General features: G+C 44.9%; 1 protein-coding gene across 19 annotated transcripts in view; it reads left to right on the top strand.

Annotated features, from left to right (window-relative positions):
• Positions 1-22,409, top strand: part of ADGRL3 (adhesion G protein-coupled receptor L3) — a 388,482-nt gene that overhangs the window by 177,268 nt on the left and 188,805 nt on the right. For all 19 annotated transcript variants that reach the window (XM_054164809.1, XM_054164791.1, XM_054164704.1 and 16 more), the window contains one exon: positions 1,604-2,404. In XM_054164809.1, coding sequence (XP_054020784.1) covers positions 1,604-2,404 — 801 coding nt within the window. The remainder of the gene's footprint in view (positions 1-1,603; positions 2,405-22,409) is intronic.

Raw genomic sequence — 22,409 nt, 5'->3', positions numbered from 1 at the left:
TTTTTTTTTTTTTACCAGTACCCCTTTTTTTGTTGTTTATTTGCGTGTTTTGCATTGAAATTCTATTCAAAAGTTAACAGAACTCATTTTTCTTCTGCCCATAAGGATGTGGAGAGGTTGTGCATAAGTATATCCAACTAAGCCTTGTTGGAAATGGCACCTCTTTATCAGCATCTCTGCTTGGTTACTTAGGCTCCAGTAGAGCACTCTACATTTACAGCAGTTGCTAAATCTGATTTTCCTCCCACCCCACTCTCCAGAGGGTATTGCCAGTTCCTCCATTGCAAAAATATGATTCCTCCTCAAGCAGGGGGCATGAAGGTGGGATCCCCTGTGCCAGAGAAGCGTGTGGTAAGACAACTCTTCACGCCTCCCTGATGCCCATCCCACTGTCATCACAGTTATTGTACTGATCAGCATGACAACAAATTTTCTCCTCCCCAAGCCTCTAGAGTCCCTCCAGGTCAGGAGGGTGCTCCAGGGGATGGTGAGGGTCCACTTAGCCAGTTTGGCTCTGCAGTATCCCTCCTTTTATCTCCCCACCCAGCCAGCTGGCCTTTTGGTGTTGGTGTTCCCATGATGCCCAGGTCAGCTGGGCACTGGCTGAGCTTCCTCCCAGGTGCTGGGCATGCCCTGGCCCCTCTCAACAACCCCCAACCCCGAAGTCTGAGCAGCAAAGCACCCTGGTTAGTCAAACCGCTCCTCTGTGCTCCTCTCATGTAACAATAGAAGGCATATGTTGTTAAGTTTGAATTACTACTATATTTAACAGGACATTTTTTAACTGATTAAAATCCAGACCTTGGGTTCCTCTCCAGTGAACTTGATTCTTTTCCTTCCCTCTTTCCTTCCTTCCTTCCTTCCTTGTCTTTTCCTTTCAGCACCCATATGTCATTTGTTTTTAATTGTGTGGACTGCATGTTTCGTGTGTCCTGTAGCAGCTTTGAAAGCCTCATTCCTAGTTACATGTCCAGACCTGTAGATGGGTGTTCCCCCTCCCACCTCCTGCTCCCTTTGCTTTAAATGCTCTTCTGAGTTGCTAAGGGATTCTCCTCTGTTTTGCCATTGGTACCCTTTCAATATTTAATACCGCTTGAGCTGTAAGGATGGGAATTTCTTTCTCTTATTTCCATTTCTAGGCTGTTCAAATAAAAATGTGGATCAATTCCCCAGGAAGTTTACCCCTTCACCTAGTAGGTACAGACTCACTGCAGAATATAATCTGGAAACACAAACCCAGAAATCCTTTGGGGGCACATATTCATTTCAGAGGGTACAGAGGCAAGCGGTCCAAGTAAGTACACCTGCAAAAATAGATTTGAAAACCAATGGAGAAAAACAAGCCACAGCTGACTGAAACAGAAGGGTCAAAAAAAAACCCCAACATCAAAAATACTCAGTTTGCTGGAGCAAGTCTTGCTCTAGAGATGTGGCCACCAGGAAGGCTAGTCTCTAGCTACAAAGCATTGCTCTTGGGTTTCCTCTGAGCTTGAGCATCCTCTGCACCAGAACTAGAAGCTTTTGAGGTGTTTGGGCCAACCACTTCCAGACTATTAACTTTGTTGTTTTTTTCTTTGTTTTAAATTCTTTTCCCCTTCAACAGTTTTTCTTTGTCCTGGACTGCTGAAAGGAGTATACCAGAGTGAACATTTGTTTGAATCTGACCACCAGTCTGGTGCCTGGTGCAAGGATCCTCTACAGGCATCTGACAAGATCTACTACATGCCCTGGACACCATACCGGACAGACACGCTGACGGAGTACTCCTCCAAGGATGACTTCATTGCTGGGAGGCCAACCACGACCTACAAGCTCCCACACCGGGTGGATGGCACAGGTTTTGTGGTGTACGATGGGGCTTTGTTCTTCAACAAGGAACGTACGAGGAACATCGTCAAGTTTGACCTGAGGACAAGGATAAAGAGCGGGGAGGCTATCATAGCTAACGCAAACTACCACGACACCTCTCCCTACCGCTGGGGAGGCAAGTCAGACATAGACCTGGCTGTGGACGAGAATGGGCTGTGGGTAATCTATGCAACAGAACAAAATAATGGCAAAATAGTCATTAGCCAGCTAAACCCTTACACGTTAAGGATTGAAGGGACGTGGGATACTGCCTATGACAAGAGGTCAGCTTCTAATGCCTTCATGATCTGTGGGATTTTGTATGTGGTGAAGTCTGTGTATGAAGATGATGACAATGAAGCCACAGGGAATAAAATAGACTACATCTATAACACTGACCAAAGCAAGGATAGCATGGTGGATGTGCCCTTTCCAAACTCCTACCAGTACATTGCTGCTGTGGATTATAATCCCCGGGACAACCTCCTTTACGTGTGGAACAACTATCATGTGGTGAAGTATTCCTTGGATTTTGGCCCGCTGGACAGCAGAGCAGGTAAGGATTTTAGCAGCAAGCCCAAATCTGAATTGGGCTTTCTGGTTTTCTTCCAAACAGGGTTTAAAATTGAAGTACACTCTTGTCTTACTGATCTGCCTGTGTTTCTGTAGATAAAGACTCACCACCATGCCTATATTGAAACACGAATATATGAAGAATACTTAATATTTATTTTCAATCTTAGTTTGAAATTAAGTGGAGAAAAGAGTGGTTTACCCATAACTAACCTGAAGCAGCTTCCAAATGTCCATGCTCATGTTTCCTTCACAGAGATAGACACTCCTTTCTCTCCAGCTGAATTGTCCTATCTGCATCAGATCATCTTTCCCTTCTGCAGGAATTTTGGCAAAACAAAGCATGGAAGATGTTGTCTTTGCAAACAGACAGGGGAAAACTCACAGCCAGTTTCAGGGACTTTCTTCTACGAAGCTGGAGGTGGTTGGGCTGTTCAGAGAAGCTGCCACTAATCACATAAACCTGAGCATGGACCCACAAGTGTTTGTCCAGAGTCGGGAGGGGAATCAATGACAATATTCTCCAAATTGTTGGTTTCTTTTCCTGAAAGTTGTTCTGTTGTTGTTGGTTTTTTTAAAGCACTTGATGGCTTACCATGAGTTAGTGTACTTCCTCTAAGAGAGGAGTATCTGCTCCCCTGCAGAGGATTCCCTGGTTTTCTGCCTTATTTCATATAATCATAGAATGGCTGAGGTTGGAAAAGACTTCAGAGATAATTTACTCCACCCCCCCTGCCATCAGCAGGGATGAATCTCGAGCACACTTGGTTGCCCAAGGCCTCACCCAATATGTCCTTAAACACCTTCAGGGAGGGGGCATTCACAGTCCACAGAGGTGGTTAAATCTCCACCCCTGGAGGTGTGTCAGAGATGCAGGAATGCGGTGCTGAGGGCCACGGTTTAGCACCAGACTTGATCTTAAAGGTCTTTTCCAACCAAAAGAATTCCATGATTCTGTGGTTCCATGGCTATTCCCTGAACATCCTCTTATTTTAATTAGAAACTTGGAAGTGGGTGAGTGGATCTGGGGCTTCAGAATGCAAAAGAGAAGTCAAGAGGTTTCTGGCACTGAGCTTTTCTTTTTCTTTTCCTGTGTGCAATCCATTATTCACCTAAAAATGTATTAAGAGATGCTGAAAGAAACTGTGGATATGAAAATCTGGGGAGAGGTGGAACAAAAGTAGTGAAATGGCAGTGAATTTCATGTGTTTTGTGGGGGGAAAAAAAACCACAACAACAAGAAAGAAGCATCAGGAAAAGAAGGGAATCCTAAAGAGGGAGATGAACAAAACTGAGTGAATGTTAAGAGAGGAGCAGGGGCATTTGCAGTGGTGTTGACCTCTGCAAGATTGCAGATGAGCACAAAATGAAGTAATACTTCTCATTCTCCCAGCCTAATGATGAGTATGTGTATTCTGAGTGGTGGAGGGAAGCAGAGCAATTTGTGAGCTATTGCTTATCCCCGAGGAGTGAAAATCAATTGCATCCCTTCTAGTTCATAGAATTTCGCTCTTTTCCAGTGGATTATTTTCAGGTATTAAAGTGGAGTCTCTGCTGAGACTTTTTCCTATGCAACTGTTGTTAGTATTGTGGATGCCCCTCACCTAGAGGTGTTTGAGACCAGACTGGATAAAGCCTGGAGCAATCTGGCCTAGCGGAAGGTGTCCCTGCCTATGCCAGGGGGGTTGGAACTGGATGATCTTCAAGGTCCCTTCCAACCCAAACCATTTATGAATCTGTAATTAACACTAACAGCCATGCTCAGTGAAAAACCCTTTTTTCCCGGTGTAAGCTGGTAAGATGGGAAAGCAGGTGAAAACATTGCTCAAGGCTGAAAGTCTGTGAAGTGCAGGGATTTGATTTGTCCTTGTGTCCCTCGGGGTTGAAGCCCCTTTAAGTTCATTCATGTTTAGAGGAGAACACAAACCTTCCCAGTTCCTCGGTTAGAAAGATGAAGCTGGTTTTGGAATTTGTGGTGGACATATTTTTGGCAGTTTGGCATCTTGTGGTGGACATAAGAGGGTTAAGCTCATTCTGGGGAGTGTGGTGAGCCTTTTCTGAGGTCCTTTGTGCAGTTTTTGGTGGCTTTTTAATGTGAGGACAACGCTGAACTTCACATGTGTTTCTCTTCTCTGAAATGGCTGGGATTTCTGTTTTGGCAGATATGTGTAAGGATCCCATTACCTCACTATTTTATGACTTTAGAGGACATTGGAGAAGACTCCTCTGGCAGCAGGTGAAATTCACAATGAGACAACTCAGAATGGGCCAAGGCATTTCAAAGACAAATACCTTTGCAAGGAGAGTTTGCTGCTCCATTACCTACATGGCATTATAAATGGAAAGAATCTTTGGTCACAACAACCCCAAGCAATGCTACAGGCTTGGGGAAATGTGTCTAGAAAACTGTCCAGCAGAAAGGGACCTGGGGGTTCTAATGGACAAGTGGCGGAATATGAGCCAGCAGTGTGCCCAGGTGGCCAAGAAAGCCAATGGCATCCTGGCTTGTATCAGAAATGCTGCATCTAGCAAGTGTAGGGAGGTGATTGTCCCCTTGTACTCAGCTCTGGTGAGACCACACCTTGAGTATTGTCCAGTTTTGGGCAGCTCAATACAAGAGAGATGTGTTGGTGCTGGAGCCAGTGCAGAGGAGGGCAACAAAGCTGCTGAAGGGCCTGGAGAATGAAACTGATGAGGAGCAACTGTATCACAGTATCACCAAGGTTGGAAGAGACCTCAAAGATCATCAAGTCCAACCTGTCACCACAGACCTCATGACTAGAACTGAGGGAGCTGGGGATGGTTAGTTTGGAAAAGAGGAAGCTGAGGGGAGATCCCATTGCTCTCCACAACTACCTGAAAGCATGTTGTGGAGATGCTGGTGCTCGTCTCTTCTCACAGGTAATTAGTGATAGAACAAGAGGGAGCATCCTCAAGCTGTGACTGCATAGGTTTAGACTGGACATTAGGGAAAAAATGTTCACAGAAAAAATGTTCAAGCATTGGAATGTGCTGCCCAGGGAGGTGGCTGAGTCACCTACCCTGGATGTGTTTAAAAGTCATTTAGAGGTAGTGCTTGGAGATATGGTTTAAGAGTGAACTTAGTAGACTCAGGTTGTCAGTTGGACTTGGTGATCTTCAGCATCTCTTCCAACCTGAATGTTTCTGTGATTCTGTGATTTAGAGTCAGGCCAACAGAAGCACTGATTTTAAGTTGAACAGGTGAGCAAACACTTGCTTAACACCAGTCTTTTTTGCAGAGGATCTGTGACATCTGTCTGACTCTCTTCCAAATTCAGTGCAAAACATTTTCTAGTTAGCACCACATTTAATCCTGCATTGCTTTAATTAGAATAATAAATATCTGGCTGGCTTGATCTCAGGCCCTTTGTACGAGGTTGAACAAGGCCAAATGATGGGTCCTGCAGTTGTGTCACAACAACTCCATGAATGTTCCAGGCTTGGGGCAGAATGTCTGGGAAGTTCCCCAGCAGAGAAAGACTTGGGGGTGCTGGTTGACAGATGAAGGTGAGCCAATCTGTGGCCAGGTGGCCAAGAAAGCCAACAGTAGCCTGGCCTGGATCAGCAATTTTGTGATGAGCAGATGTAGGAAAGTGATTATTCCCCTGTACTTAACAGTGATGAGGCTGCATCTAAAGTCCTGGGTTCAGTTTTAGGGTGCAGGAGCAAGTCCAGAGAAGGGCAAGAAAGCTGGTGAAAGGTCTGGAGAAAAAGGTACTATGAGGAGCAGCTGAGGGAACTGGGTTTGTTCAGCCTGGAGGAAAGCAGGTTGTGGGGTGACCTCATTGCTCTCTACAACTCCCTGAAAGGAAGTTGGAGAGAGGTGGGGTTGCTCTCCCAAGTAACAAGGGGTATGAGGAGAGGAAATGACTTCAAACTGTGCCAGGAAAGTTGAGGTTGCAGATTAGAATAAACTTGTTCACTGAAAAGTTTCTCAAAGACTGGAGCAGGTTCTCCAATAAAGTGGCTGAATCGCCATCCCTGGAGGTGTTTCACTGAGGCAGGGATGTAGTGTTCAGGGCTGCTTAGCACCAGCCTTGGGACAGTTAGAGAATGATTGGACTGGGTGATCTGAAAGGTCTCTTCCAACCAAATGATTCCACAGTTCTCTGATATTTTGTGGAGTGGATTGCAGGGATGGGTTTCTCCTCTCCCAAAATCACCAGTGTTTCTTTGTTTGGAGTAAGGCAATGTTCAATGCAACCATTTTCCATAGGGTTACAGTTTGAGTAGCAAAATATGTAAATAGTATCTGCTTAATTAGAAAATAAAGGGAAGATTATAAAATTGATGAATCGAATAAATTGGTTGTTAAAAAGCAGTTAAGGGTGAAGTTTTAGAGGAAGAACTCTTAAAGCCCCAAAAAAATTGCTCATAACAAGAACAGTGATAAATTTAGCTGCCTAAATAGCCAGTAAGGTACTTGAAATCTATTTGAGGTGTCTGGTATTGGACAAAAAAAGAATATTCAGGAGGATATAAAGGATATCTCACGAGCTTCAATAAGGCAAAGTTCAAAGTCCTAAACCTAGGCTGGGGCAACCGTAGATATCAGTCCAGGCTGGGGGATGATAAGATTGAGAACAGCCCTGCAGGACAAGACTCAGAGGTGCTGGTGGGTGAGAAGCTGGACAAGAGGCAGCAATGGGCACTTGCAGCCCAGAAGGCCAATGGCAGCCTGGGGTGCACCAAAAGCAGTGTGGCCAGGAGATGGAGAGAGGTGATACTGCCCCTCTGCTCTGGTGAGACCTCACCTGCAGTGCTGTGTCCAGCTCTTGGTCACCAAACATAAGAGAGACATGGACCTGCTAGAGTGGGTCCAGAGGAGGGCCACAAAGATGATCAGAGGACTGGAGCACCTCTCCTATGAAGCCAGGCTGGGAGAGTAGGGGGTGTTCAGCCTGGAGGAGAAAAGGTTCTGGGGAGACCATAGAGCTGAATTTCAGTACCTGCAGGGGACCTACAGGGAGGCTGGGGAGAGACCGTTTAGGAGGGCCTGTGGTGATAGGATGAGGGACAATGGTCTATTTGGAGGTGCCCCTGCTGACTGCAAGGGGGGTTGGACAAGATGACCTTTGAGGTTCCCTTCCAACCCAGTGCAATCTGTGAACTGAAATTTGAAAAAGGAGGGTTTTGAGAATGCAGTTCACTTAGAACCAAACCTTCTTTTCTTAAACCCTCCAGGAAAAAAAATGGGAGGAGGCCAGATTCAGTGACTTATAGAAAAGGCAGGGATCACTTTCTCGCACACTTCACAGTGATTAAATGTTGTCTGAGACCTTTAATTAAAGGTGTGACTGTGCGTGTAGGTTTGGAATGTACTTATGATCTTCACTGTCACCCACAGCACCCACTATTTAAAAATGTGGTCTTGTATTCCTTGGAGTAGTCCAGTGTACAAACCTCTAGCAGCTGAAGGTACCAGGGAAGACAAACACAGTGTTCAGTTTTGGGTCCCTCACTCAAAGTAGGACAATGAGGGGCTGGAGCAGGTCCAGAGAAGGGTAAGGAAGCTGTTAAAGGGCCTGGAGAACAGGTGTGGTGAGGAGCAGCTGAGGGACCTCGGGCTGTTTAGTCTGGAGAAGAGGAGGCTAAGGGGAGACCTCATTGCTCTCCTCAACTCCCAGAGAGGAGGCTGCAGTCAGGTGGGGGTTGATCTCTTCTCCTTAGGAACAAGTGACAGGACAAGAAGAAATGGACCTAAGATGCACCAGGGAATGTTTAGGTTGGAGATTAGGAAAAATTTCTTTGCTGCAAGAGTAGTCAGGCATTAGAACAGGCTGCCCAGGGAGGTGGTGGAGTCACCATCCCTGGAGGTGTTCAAGAAACCTGTGGACATGGCATTTTGGGACATGGTTTAATGGCCATGGTAGTGTTAGGTCCATGGTTGAATTTGATGATCTTAGGTCTTTTCCAACCAAGACAAGTCTGTCATTCTGTGATTCTGAAGGCTTGAGTGAGGCACATGGCTAGATTCAAGTGATCTAGAAACAATTCAAGGTTCGTGAGTGAATTAAATGCAATCCTTATTTTTTCTCAGAAATGGGAAAAGCTTGATTTTAGGATTTGCCTCACTCGTTTACTCTGGAGTTGTTTTCCTTCATTCCAAAGCAATCTGGAAAGTAAACACTCCTTAGCGTTTACTCCTTGCAAATCCCAAGAAACTTGTCTTTAATATGTACCTTCAAGAAGTCACCTTGAAGATACCAAAAGCTTTTGAAGTGTTTTATCTTTGAGCCTTTTGGCCTTAAAATGAGGAGGCTTTGGAGTTTATGACTCCATAAATAAATGCTTCCGAGCTCTTGGGCTCTGAGCTCTGTAGCTGCTTCTGAGTTGGCTAATTTGAAGTGATGGTGAGAGGAGCTCTGTGACTCTAGCAGTGTTGTTTTTTCCATGGCATTCTTCAAGAAGCTGAACCCAGAAAATTGTGCAGGTGATTTTTTTGTTTGTTTGTTTGTTTAATGTGCTCCATTAGGCGTGAGCAGAGAGGGAAATGAAAAGGTTGTATCCACAGAATGCAGAATTTTCTGCAACCTAATCAGTCTTAATATTCACCAGAGTTCCTTGTTTTAATCATCACCCACTTGTGATCCAGGCTGCATAAACAAATTCAGGAAAATATCAACAAATCCTCCTCTCCAAAATGATAAAGTGTTCCCATCCTGCTTCCCAGCACCGAGCTGCATGCAAACATCCAGCTCCCAGCTTTGCACCTCCGCACACGCCCAGGCAGCCAGAATCACACAATGATGGCGTCGAAAGGGACCTTTGGAGGTCATCTTGTCCACCACCACCACTGGAGAATGCTTGCACAGGAATGGTGCATGAGAGGGAATGGCCTGAAATTGTGCCAGGGGAGGTTCAGATTGGAGATTAGAAAAAAACAACTTGCTGCAAGAGTGGTCAGGCACAGGAACAGGCTGCCCAGGGAGGTGGGGGAGTCACCGTCGATGGAGGTGTTGAAGAAAAGTGTGGCCATGGCACTTTTGGGGCCATGGTTTAATGGCTATGGTGGTGTTGGGCTGGCAGTTGGACTTGGTGGTCTTGGAGGTCAGTTTCAACTAAAACAGTTCTATGTTTCTATGATTTCTAGCACAGCCTAAGTATGCTGAGGATTGCACAGATTCCATAGATTGCATATGGACGCTGTGGAGTGCCAGTCTGAAAATCATTGTGTCATAGATCTGGTTTGGGTTGGGAAAGACCTAAAGGATCATCCAGTCCAACCTATATCTAACTCTACCCAGTCTGCTGCTAGACCATGGCCCTCAGCACCACATCTCTGCCTTTTTTAAACACCTTCAAGGATGGGAATTCAACCGCCTGCCTGGGCAGTCTGTTCTAGTTTTTGAGAACCCTTACAGTCAAGAATTTTCTTCTGATATCTAAATATCAAATTCGATATGAAGCTTCCATCCACATCTGTGATATTTTCAGAACCTCAGTTGGTGCACATCAAACTTTTATGCTTCTCATTTTGTTCAATACTGTGAGATGCTCTCCTAACACACAGCTGCAACCATTTTATTCAGTAAGGGTGGCTGAAGTTGTGTTTTGTTTTGTTTTTTCCTTGCCTAAAGCAGTTTTACAGTGCAGATAAGGTGAACCCTCTGTCCTTAGAATATGCTAATTAAGCACATTTGTATCTTGGGTAAAAGATGTGGCAGGAGGGTGATGAATAAGAACTTTAAACACATATGACACCTCGTTAAAATGTAATTTTCACATCATAAATCTGAGGCTTTGCCTTTGACAGCCAAGTAATGTAGATGGTGGGCAGAGGATCTTGAACATTTCACATCTGCCATGTGCTAATAGGTAGCAGGAAGCAGCTTCCTGCACTCTTCTCCTTGAACCCCCCACATAAGAGATTCACAGACTCACAGAGCGCATTGGGTTGGAAGGCATCCTCAAAGCTCATCTTGTCCAACCCCGCTGCAGCCAGCAGGGACACCTCCAGTTAGAGCAGGCTGCCCAGGGCAACATCATGTCTGATCCTGACTGTCTCTAGGGAAGGGACCTCAACTACATCACTTAGCAACCTGTTCCAATATTTCACCACTCTCATTGTGCAGAACTCCCTCTTGATGTCCAACCTCAATCCCCTGTTCCAGTTTCAAACCATTGCCCCTCATCCCATCACCACAGGCCCTTCTAAACAGTCCCTCCCCAGCCTTTCTGTAGGTTCCCTTCAGATACTGAAATGCAGCATATAGGTCTCCCTGATGCCTTCTCTTCTCCAGGCTGAACAGCCCCAATTCTTTCAGCCTGTCTTCTTAGGAGGTGCCCCAGCCCTCTGGCCACCTTTTCCTGGGACATGCATCCTAAGTGCTGCTGAATCCTCAATCCCACTCCTACCCAGGACATAAATTGCTGCCATGGTGAGGTCCTGGTGCAGTAAGTCATGCTTGGTGTCTCTGAAGTAGAATTTGGGCTGAATTGTAAAAGGCCAGCTGAGGCTTTTTGATCAGCAGCTTCTCATGGCAGCCAAGAGCCATTTTTAGGGAGCTGCTGAGTGTCTAATTGCAGCTGCTTCTGTGTTTTTATTTTCCAGTTGCTTTCCTCCCATCCAGGAGCATCCTTAGCTCCTTCGCTCCTGTTCCTCTTCATTGCCTATAGTGACAGCTGCTGGCTGCAGAGTGTTGCTGGAGGTTTCCAGAGATCAGTGCCTGCTCTCAGCAGGCTCTGCTAAACACTTCTCATGACCAGAACTCTGCCTTTTATCCTCTATTATTTGCCCATGTATGTGTTACATGTCTTCTCCAGATATTTCAGTCCCTTTTTGCTGTTTAAGATAAAAAGCCATGTCTAAGTTTGGAGCTGAAGGGAGCAGCACAGAGACTCTTCATCTTTGATAACAAAGCTGGCATCTCAACCTACATTTGCTGGCCAGATGGTACCTTAAGCTCAAAAATGACAGGAGGATATTTCATCCACCTGGTGTATGGTGGGGTTCAGAATTGTGTTTGTTCCCTATTTTGAGGCCTGCTCTGTCTCTTTGTTGTTAAAGATTCGAATGATCTCCTTTTCTAAAGCAGTGTTTGATCCAAAAATGCTAAAAAAAAAAAAAGGCTTCACACCACTGGACACTTCTCTGAAATTAGGGATTTCTGCTTTTTGGCAGGAAAGCCTGGGTCTGAGTTTTTTCCTCTACCTTCACACTAAAAATCCTTAAAAAGCAGAAGATTCCTCAGCTTCAAAATGTTCCCTTTGTGGAGCCTTTCATAAATATTAATTCTGTTTGGTTAGCACAGCAGGAGTATCTTCAGTGCCTCTCCAGTATGAATAAATATGTGGTTGTTCCCTCCTCCCAAATAAAAATGCACTTCTCTCAGTAGGGTGGTACGACAGGAGCTAGCCTTGCCAAACAGAGGTGGAGGAGACCTCCCTTTTCTCTAGAATCAGAGAATCATAGAATCAGCTTGGATGGAAAAGAGATTTAAGATCATCCAGTCCAACCATTTTCTAACTCTTCCAGGGCTGATGGTAAACCATGGCCCTCAGCATGACATCTCTACCTCTTTCCAACACCTTCCCAGCACCATATATCACGTTGTTAGAGCTGAGGCTGTTCAGCCTGGAGAAGACAAAGCCCTGGGGATACCTTAAAGCAGCCCTTCACTATCTGAAAGAAGCCTACTAGAAAGCTGGGGAGGGACTTTTTACAAGGGCTTGTAGTGATAGGATGAGGGCCAATGGCTTTGAGAGGGCAGATTTTGATGGGAGACTAGGAGAGTGCTGAGACACTGGAACAGGATGGCCAGGCTGAACAGCCCCAACTCTCTCAGCCTGTCCCTACAGAGGAGGTTCTTCAGTCTCTGGTCATCTTCATGGCCTCCTCTGAACCTGCTCCAACAGTTCCATGTCCTTCTTCTGTTGGAGACACCAGAACTGGATGCAGTGCTGCAGATGGGTCTCACCAGAGTAGAGCGGAGGGGGAAAATCACCTCCCTTGTGCTATTGGTCACACTGCTTTTGATGCAGCCCAGCACACGGCTGCCTTCTGGGCTGCCAGCAACCATTGCTCCATCAAATAACGTTCCTAGTATCTTCTGGTCCATGCAGCTCTTCTCTGACCTGACTGCAGATCTACTAGCCTGCTTTGACATGTGTGGTCCTGGATGTTTTCTCCTCATGCCAGCTTGGTGTTTTGCTGCTTTGTTTTTAAAAGGAGCAGACTTTATTCCTGTTCCCCACTGGAAACACCTTCACCATGGCAGCTCGTGGGTATTGGTCGCTCTTCTCGCTCATTTGCCGCTGATTGTGTTTGGTCTGGAAATGACTGCTGCAATATTTTTAGCAGCACTTATTAAGACTTGTCTCCTGAAGTCTAGTTCAGCAACACTAATTAACTTGTTCAATGCCACCAGCACTCCACAGTTCTGCCATGTCAGGTTTGCTTTCTTTTATTTATTTATTTTTTTATTTTCTTTTTCTTTTATTTTCTTTTATTTTCTTTTTTGTTTGTTTGTTTGTTTTATTCTTAACCAACAAAGCCAAGAAAGCAGATGTGGATGCTCTAGAGTCAAAGCAAGCATGAGATATGCTGGATACTCTTCATACCGCTGGCCTGGATACCCAGATTAAAGAGGACACTTCTCCCTATTAGCAAGTGATAAAATGAGAGGAACTGGCATCAAGTTTTGCCAGGGGAGATTTAGTTTGGAGATTAGAAAGAATTTCCTTGCTGCAAGGGTGTGAGGCATTGGACAGGTTGTCCAGGGAGATGGTGGTGTTCCTGGAGGTGTTGAAGAAATTTATGGATTTGGCACTCTGGGAAAGGGTTGAATGGCCATGATGGTGTTGGGTTGATGGTTGGACTCAATGGTCTTGGAGACCTTTTCCAATTGAAACAATTCTGTGATTCCATGAAAAAAGTCTTTAAGATTAAGCTACAAAATGACCAAAACTTTACAAGGCTTTAGAGAGCCTTCTCATCACTTCAGGAAGGAGTGGTGATGCTCTTATCAATCTCCTCATTCTTTGTTACGTGGCAGCAAGTCAAGTTTCCAGACACTGTGCTGCTAAAAGGTACTGAAGGTATACATGAGGAATGGAAAGATCAACCTTATCCTTAGAAATACAGATGAACTCTCACTGTGTGGTTGACTTTGGTGGGTTGCTGATGGGACAGGAATATAGAATACATAGAATAAACCAGGTTGGAAGAGACCGTCAAGATCATCGTGTCCAACCCCTCAACCAATCCAACCCACCTAAACAACTAACCCATGGCACCAAGCACCCCATCAAGTCTCCTCCTGAACACCTTCAATGATGATGACTCCACCACCTCCCCAGGCAGCCCATTCCAATGGGCAATCACTCTCTCTGTATAGAACTTCTTCCTAACATCCAACCTAAACCTCCCCTAGCGCAGCCTGAGACTGTGTCCTCTTATTCTGGTACTGGCTGCCTGGGAGAAGAGACCAACATCCGTCTGTCTACAACCTCCCTTCAGGTAGTTGTAGAGAGTAATAAGGTCACCCCTGAGTCTCCTCTTCTCCAGGCTAAGCAACCCCAGCTCCCTCAGCCTCTCCTCATAGGGCTTGAAGGTATAAAAAAAATAAATGAATCTTGGTTGCTAGTTTGAAAATCTCTATTTCTGGGAGAAGTGGGACCAACCACAAAGGACTGTGAAGTGCTAGGTGGTGATTCTGTCACCAACTTGACAGGAGAAAGTAGGTAGATCCCAGAAATAAGACATAATAGGCACTCTGAAGCACACCTCCTCAAAGTGCACGTTGGTGTTGTTAGGGATGATGCTAAACCAAGAGAATTGGATTGTGAAATAAAAAAATAATAAAATAGCAGTGTCTGTTTCTCTCGGGTGAGTGTGCCAGGTGGATGTGAGTAAGGGTTGATAGGATGAAAAAGTTCCTGGGACAAAATCCCAGATTTCCTGGAGAGCTTCAGCTCAGGCAATATTCAGGCAAAGCCTCTGAAGTTGGTGGAAGTTTGGAGTAGGGACTTCAGGAGCAAGTCCACGGGGAATTTCTGTTTCACAGAATCACAGTATGGTGGGGGTTAGAAGGGACCTCCAGAGACCATTGAGTCTAACCCCCTGCCAAGGCAGATTCACCTAAAGCAGGTCACACAGGAATACATCCAGGTGAGTTTTTAGTATCTCCAGGGATGGAGACATTTTCCTTGGGAGGAATTACTCTTTTTTTTGCCAGTGAGAGATTTTCTGACCTCTTGATTTGTGTCTAAAGCATCCAGTGAGGATGGATAACTATCAACTGTAAGCTGATACCCATAGCAATCTGAGGCAAATATCTGCATTACATTTGGATGTTTCAAAGGCTGCTTTTTGCACTCAAGTGCAAAGGAGAGTCATTGATTCGTGGATTCATAAAATGGTTTGGGCTGGAAGGGACCTTAAATATCATCTAGTCTGCAACCCCCTTGCCATGGGCAGGGACACCTCCCTTTAGACCAGGTTGCTCAAGGCCTCATCCAGCCTGGCCTTGAACACTTCCAGCGAGGGGCATCCATAACCTCCCTGGGCAACTTGTTCCTGTGTCTCACCACTCTCACTAGAAAGAATTTCTTCCTAATCTCCAGTCTAAATCTCCCCTCTTCCAACTCAAAGCCCTTGTCCCCCATCCTATCACTACAATCTCTTGTCGGAACTCCCTCCCCAGCTTTCCTGTAGCCCTTTTCAGATATTGGAAGGCTGCTCTAAGTTCTTCCTGGAGCTTTATCTTCTCCAGGCTGCCCAGCTCCAGTTTTTGCAGCCTGTCCCCATAGTGGGGGGTTCCCCAAACACCAAGTCATCTTCATGGTCTCCTCGACATTTCCAAGTCCTTCTGTGGGGGGCCTCAGAACAGGATGCAGTACTCTAAGTAGGGTCTCACAAGATCGGAGTAGAGGGTCAGAATCACCTCCCTTGTACTGCTGGTCACACTGCTTTTGATGCAACCCAGAGGCGGTGAAGGCTCGGGTGAGATCTGTCCATGAAAACAATGTAGTGATTGTTGACTGTAAATGGAATTTCTTTGCTACAAGTAAGATTTTTGCTTGATTAAAATGTGCAATGGGGAAACAAGGATGCAAGGCAAATTCCAGTGAAACAGGGCATTAAAAAGGCTGGAGCAGAAGCAGCAAACTGGGCATTTCATGTTATGTAGCTCCTGTGTTCTGCATTCTCACGAAGTACCATCTGCTTGAGACTTAAAAGGGAGATGGGAGGGGGGAAGCAAAGAAACATCAGAGCTGAAAAGTATAAAAGTTATACACTGGCCATGAGAGAAGAGGGGAAAATCAGCTGCCTTTATACCAGTCTGAGCTGGCTTACTGGGGTGCCATTCATGCTTCCCTCAAATATCTGGAATAAATTAAGAGAGCCACTGGAGAGAGGAGGCACTGGGCAACTCTGTAATTCTTTTTATCTGTGTATGTGTCAGACAGCAATGGGGAAAGGACTGTCTGTGTGCTGCAGGCAGAAGAAAGAAAGGCAGCATCAAGCACAGCTACACCAGCAGAGAATCACAGAACCACACTATGGTGAGGGTTGGAAAAGACCTCTCTCTGGAGATCATCAAGACCAGCCTCCCTTGCCAAGGCAGGTTCATCTAGAGAAGGTCACACAGCAACCTAGGCAGGTTTTGAACATCTCCAGAGAAAGGGACTCCACAACCTCTCTAGGCATCCTGTTCCAGTGCTCCATCACCTTTAAATTTAAGAAGCTCCTCCTCATGGTTAGATGGAACTTCCTATGTTCAATTTTGTGCACATTACCCTTTGTCCGGTCTCTGGGCACCACTGAAAAAAAAGCCTGGTCCCATCCTCCTGACACCCACCCTTTAAGTGACATGTAAAAGATGCTGTGGCTTGCTAAGGTCAATCAGCCTGCATCCATCTGATGTTTAGCACTGTTGTAGTCCTGAATTAAGCAAAGGACTGGTAATGTTGATGTGAAAATGGAGGCTTCAGGTGGAACAAAATACTGAGGCAAGGCTGCATGGAGAAGAAAAAGAGGGGCAGGACAAGGGGTAATGGGCACAAACTTGAACATCAGAAGTTCCATCTAAACATGAGAAGGATCTTAATTCAAAGGTGTCAGAGCATGAGAATAGGCTGTCCAGGGAGGTGGTGGAGTTTCCATCTCTGAAGTCATTCAAAACCTGCCTGGACATGTTCCTCTGTGCCCTTCTTGAGGTGAACCTGCCTTGACAGGGGAGTTGTACTTGATGATCCCTGAGGGTCCCTTCTGGCCCCTGACATTCTGTGGTTTTATTTATGTTTCTTGGAGGGAGAGGTATTAAAATCTATTTGCTTGCCAGGAGCATGTGGAGGGACTAGCAGCAGGGGATATTTTTGGCCTTCTCTACACAAGTGCCTACTTTTCCCAATGGACAGTGACTGCCAAGTAATTTCTTGGTGTAACATGGAGTGTGTTACAAGTTATTTGCAAGAAATATCTTTGAAACAACTGGAAGTGATTTCATTGATAAAAGCACCGTGCTCTTCACCATGGCAGGGATTTGGATGAGTGAGGAACACCAGTACCAAAATCCAAACTCAGGTAAAAAGTACTATGACAAGTAGTTTTTTTCTTTGTCTGGAGAAAATGAGCCTCAGGGGACACCTCCTTACTCTACAACTGTGTGAAAGGAGTTGGAGTGAGGTGAGGTTGATCTTTCCTCTTTAGTAACAGTGGTAGAACAAGAGGAAATGACCTCCAGTTGTATGGGGGGAGGTGTAAGTAGGATATAAGAAGCAACTTCTTGACTGAAAGGGCTCTCAAAGCCTGGAACAGGCTGTCCAGGGAGGTGGCTGAATCCCCATCCCTGGAGGTGTTTCAAAGAGGCAGAGATGTGGTGCTGAGGGCCATGGTTTAGCAGCAGACTTGGTACAGCTAGAGAATGGTTGGACTTGATAATTTTAAAGGTCTTTTCCTTTTCCCAACCAAACCAATTCTGACTCTGTGAGTTTCTGGTCTAGTTTAAGGTGCATATTTGTGCAGTGTAGTGTTGGGAGAGGTGCCTCTGCCTGCTGGCTTGCTGGTGAATTTAAGCCGTCTTTATGGATAAATGAAGCCTCCTCCTGAGCTCAGAGGGAAGTAAATGAAGCTTTCAGGTGGCCTAAAAGTGCCCAGTAAGAAGATGGTGTGTTGTGTGAGGCTGCTGTACTGTGTTCTTTTCATATAAATGAGTTTAAATTGACTCTGGTATGAAGAGTAGAACAGAGAATTAAATTAGATTAATAGATTTTTTTAAGACCAGAAGGGACCATTAGCTCATTTAGTCTGACCTCTGTAATGCAGTTGATTGGATTTCATCTGCTTCCTCTTGTACTGATCCTAATGACTTGACTTCAACTGAAGTGTGCTTTCCAGAAAGGCAGCCAGCCACTTCACAGAGTGCTTTTCCAGGCAGGAAGTGTTCAATTCCAGGGCTGGAGAGGTAAACAACATCCACATCATACATATTTTGGTTTGGCCAGGTCAGCCAGTCCTTTTTTGTGCCTATTTGAATAGTATGTACAATAGCTGGAGAGAAACAACACCATGCACCAGGACAGATTCAGGGTTGGCCTCCTGCAGAGCATCTCCCTGGAGTCCTAGTGAACAATAAGTTATCCATTGGACAGCAATATACCCTTGAGGCCAAGAAGGCCAATGGTGGCCTGTGGGACATTAAGAGTGTGGCCAGCAGATCAATGGGGATTCTTCTTCCCCTCTACTATGTCCTGGTGATGCCACAGCTAGAGTGTGGTGTCCAGTTCTGGGGGGACAGGGATATACTAGAGAGTGTCCAATGGAGGCCACACGAATGATGAAGGGACTGGTAAATCTGTCTAATGAGGAAGGCTGAGAGACCTGGGGCTGTTTAGTCTGGAGAAGAGAAGGCTGAGAGGGGATCTAATCAATGTTTATAAATATCTGAAGGGTGAGTGTCAAGAAGAAGGGGCCAGGCTCTTTTCAGTGGTGCCTGTGATAGGACAAGGGGCAATGGATACAAACTGGAACACAGCAGCTTCCACCTCATCATGAGGAGTAATTTATTTACTGTGAGGGTACTGGAACCCTGGATTGGGCTGTCCAGAGAAGTTGTGGAGTCTCCTCTGGAGACTTTCAAGACCCACATGAATATGTTCCTGTGTGACCTGCCCTAGGTGATCCTGCTCTGGCAGGGGGGTTGGACTTGACAATCTCTGGAGGTCCCTTACAAGCCCTGCAATTCTCTAAGTCCAAAATGCAATTTTTCAGTTGCACTGTTTGCCTCTTTCCCAGATGATGTCTTGTGTGGGAGTTGGTGGCAGGTCTGAGATTTTATGATGTTCTTTAAGATGTTAGAAACTTGTTATGTAAAGTGGGAACTTCCTGATCATCCTGAAGGCAAATAATTCACTGGCAATGAAAAAAAATGTCTTTCTGAGCACTAAACCTAAGAAAGCCTTCTACTTTGAGATGTGAACTGTGTGGCAAGTGTCACTAAATGTGTCTTTAAACTCTTCCTTTTAATTAGGAGAAATTACCAGGTTGAAAAGCTTCCATACCACTCTTTTAATGCCACTTCCATTTTTAATTGAACCAGAATGGTGGGGAGTGACATTTAAACCTCAGAGTTTGTCTTCAAGTTCCAATTTGCTCTTTGATGAGAACATCTGTCTGTTGGAAAAGGCAAAAAATCATTCCAGCAGGGTTTTTTTTTCCCTTAAGGTATTGGGATGTTTAATTTCAAATGGGTTCTCTCATTGTTTGGGTTGTTTGTTTTTGGGGGGCTGTGTGTGTGTTTTGTTTTCCACCCTCTTTTTAAAGCAACTTGTGTTTACATTGGGTGGGGGGAGGGAAGATGATGCCAGGAAATCAGCTGTAGAGGGTACAAGAAGTAGTTTGGTAAATAACGATTGTGTTGAGTGATGTTACACTGAGCTTTCCATGTTAAAATCTACTGGTCAATCCTGATGGAAAGAGATTGTCAGCTTCTTAATGTGCAAGTTACTGCACCAAAAACTGTCCTAACTCAAATCAAATTATTATGGTGTCAGTGGTAGGGGTTGGAAAGGACCTCTGGGGATCATCAAGTCCAACATCACTGCCAAAGCAGGATCATATAGGGCAGGTCACACAGAAACACCCCCAAACAGGTCTCTAGAGAAAGAGGTTCCAAAGCCTCTCTGGGCAGCCTGCTCCAGGGCTCCATCACCCTCACAGCAAAGAAGTTTCTCCTCATGTTGAGATGGAACCTGCTGTGTTCCAGCTTGTATCCATTGTGCCTTGTCCTATCACAAGCAACACTAAAAGGAGCCTGGCCCCTTCTTCTTGACACCCACCCTTCAGGTATCTATAAACATCAATAAGATCTCCTCTGAGTCTTCTCTTCTCCAGACTGAACAGCCCCAGGTCTCTCAGCTTTTTCTCAGAATGTGTAGATTTTTTTCCTTCTCACACCACATTTTGTGATAATTTGAAGAAACTTCACTTCAGGCATTTCTTGATGGTATTGGCAGACTTTCTCAAGACAGTGGCTTCGTTAGAGTAAGCACTGTAAGAGCAGACATGGCACCCCTCTTTCTCATTTTTTTTTGTTGGGGAGATGAGACCTTAAAATGGGCATGTATCAAGGAAGTCTAGGGAAGTCCTCTCTTACCTTTACAGTGCAATATGAGTCCAGAGAAGGGCAATGAAAGGTCTGGAGGAAAAGGTCATATGAGGAGCAGCTGAGGGAACAGAGATTGTTAAGCCTGGAGAAAAGGAGGCTGAGGGGAGACCTCATTGCTCTCTACAACTCCCTGAAAGTAGTGGGGGATCTCTTCTCCCAAGCAACAAGTGATAGGAGGAAAGGAAATGTCCTCAAGTTGTGTCAAGGGAGGTTTAGATTGGAGATTAGAGGAAACTGGTTCAGTGAAAGGGTTCTCAAAGACTGGAACAGGCTCCTCAGGGAGACGGTTGAATCCCCATCCTGGGAGGTGTTTAAAAGCTGTGTACATGTGATGCTGAGGGTCGTGGTCTAGCAGCAGACTTGGTAGAGTTACATAGTGATTGTACTCAAGGATCTTGAAGGTCTTTTCCAGCTGACACAATTCTGTGAGTCTTTGTGACCACAGTGACCTTGTACATGTTTGGAAGTCATGGCCCCTAATGTAGTTGAGAGTAACCAAAGAAAAAAAAAGAATCAAATTAGGCCAAATGACCCTGAAGTGTCTGTGGGGCTAGCTGGTGTAAGGTAGTGCCCGTGGGAGTTGTGCACTGCTTTCCAACCTGATCTGCACGTGGAAGGCAGTAACCATCGCCTTGCTGAACCATGGCCTTCAGGTGTTTCATTAAATTTCCCCCTTACAGTGACTTCTAGGTTGGGAGTAAATGATGTGAAAAGTTTCTTTCTACAGTTAGTTGGCATTTAGCAGTGACAAGGTTCTTTGTTTCTGTGAGTAGATCCAGAGCTGAACAAGCTGGTCCTCTCCAGATAGAAGTTTTGCTGCAATGGCCTTAGTGTCCTCTTCCTATTCTGATTTGAAAGCTGCTTTTCTTCTGCAGTAGGAATAGTTATTAAAAATATAGCATACATCCATGCAACTCTTTAATTCACTTGCTCTGGAAGCCTTGTGGGTACAGAAGCAGCAAACATGTGCTTGTGCATACCTGAGATTCATCACTAACTGACATGGTGTTTAAATGTGATTCTTGCTCCTGTTCATCCACCCCAAGGACCTGTGGTTCTAGCATCCTGGTCCTAGCATCCTGGTTCCTTTAAAGTCACTTTGTGATGGGACCTATTGCCTTACTGCAGAAGCTTAGAGGAGCCTGTTATTTCTTTGCCATGCAGATGAGGAGAGACACTCATCCCTTGTCATTTAGGGCTGGCCACAAATGCCCACACACCTCTGTGCGTGCATCTTGCTGCAGAGGTTGCCTGTTAGGTGGTGTGAGTCATGTCAAGAGACGATCTACATCTGTTGATATCAGCCAGGGAATTGGGGGAAATGTGAGCCTTGTGGTAGGCTGCAGCTGAGGTCTTCAGATAGTAAGAATTTGAAGGTGGACCTAGCAAAAGGCCAGGGACTTCAGGAGAAGAGACTGTGTATCAGGGAGCTACTACTACTAATAATAATAATATCAGCAACAACATTGTCATCTATCTCCAGTAGATGTTTGATTTGTCTCCTCTGCCCTTTTCCAGATATTTCTGGTGGGTTTTTTTTAGGAATCCAAACTCTTTTCTGATGGCTATATATAAGGAGCGATGACATCAAGGGGAGATGAGAGTTTAGGCAGCTTTTCTTTCCACTTGGAATCCACAGAAAGCAACCAATATTTGTGCCTGAACTTAGGAGAATGGAGAAGTTGTCAAGTTCTGTGAAATCCTTAAATGTGTGTGGCAGAGACTCTGGCCTGTCACTAAAGGTGACACTTCCCATAGGTGGCAAAAGAGACATCTTTGAGTCTTACTGTCCTACGTGATCCTGCTTTGGCAGGGATTTTGGACACAGTGATCTTGAGAGGTCCCTTCCGACCCCTACCATTCTGAGATTCTATGATTCTATTTATTTTACTAGAAACCTGCAATAAAATCTTTTGCATGTTTCTGTGCAAGATGTTTCTAAATTTCCATAGGCATCTTTATAAACTTCAGTTGTCACTGGTTCTAGAGATCTGTTTTACCTGTCCTGGGCATGTCACTCTTCTACTACAAGAAACTGATCATTGACTTTTATTTATTTATTATTATTATTATTATTATTATTATTATTATTATTATTATTATTATTATTATTATTATTACATATTTACCAATAAAGCTGAGTGATGTTCTAGACCCAGCTGAGTCTCTGAGGAATGCAACTTTTTCTCATTATAGAGGGGGGAAAGTAATTAAATTTTAATTATTTTTTTCCCTTTTGCCCAAATATCTTCACACAGTGCAAACTGAATAAAATTATTTAAGCATGACAAGCACTTCTGCCAATTAATCCCTGAGAAGTGAAGCTGGCAAATGTATGCCACATGCATATGGGTA

The sequence above is a fragment of the Dryobates pubescens genome, chromosome 1, assembly GCF_014839835.1.
Source record: "Dryobates pubescens isolate bDryPub1 chromosome 1, bDryPub1.pri, whole genome shotgun sequence".
In the NCBI taxonomy this organism is placed as follows: domain Eukaryota; kingdom Metazoa; phylum Chordata; class Aves; order Piciformes; family Picidae; genus Dryobates; species Dryobates pubescens.
The sequence above is the reverse complement of the archived record's forward strand: the minus strand, read 5'-3'. Positions and strand labels throughout refer to the sequence as shown.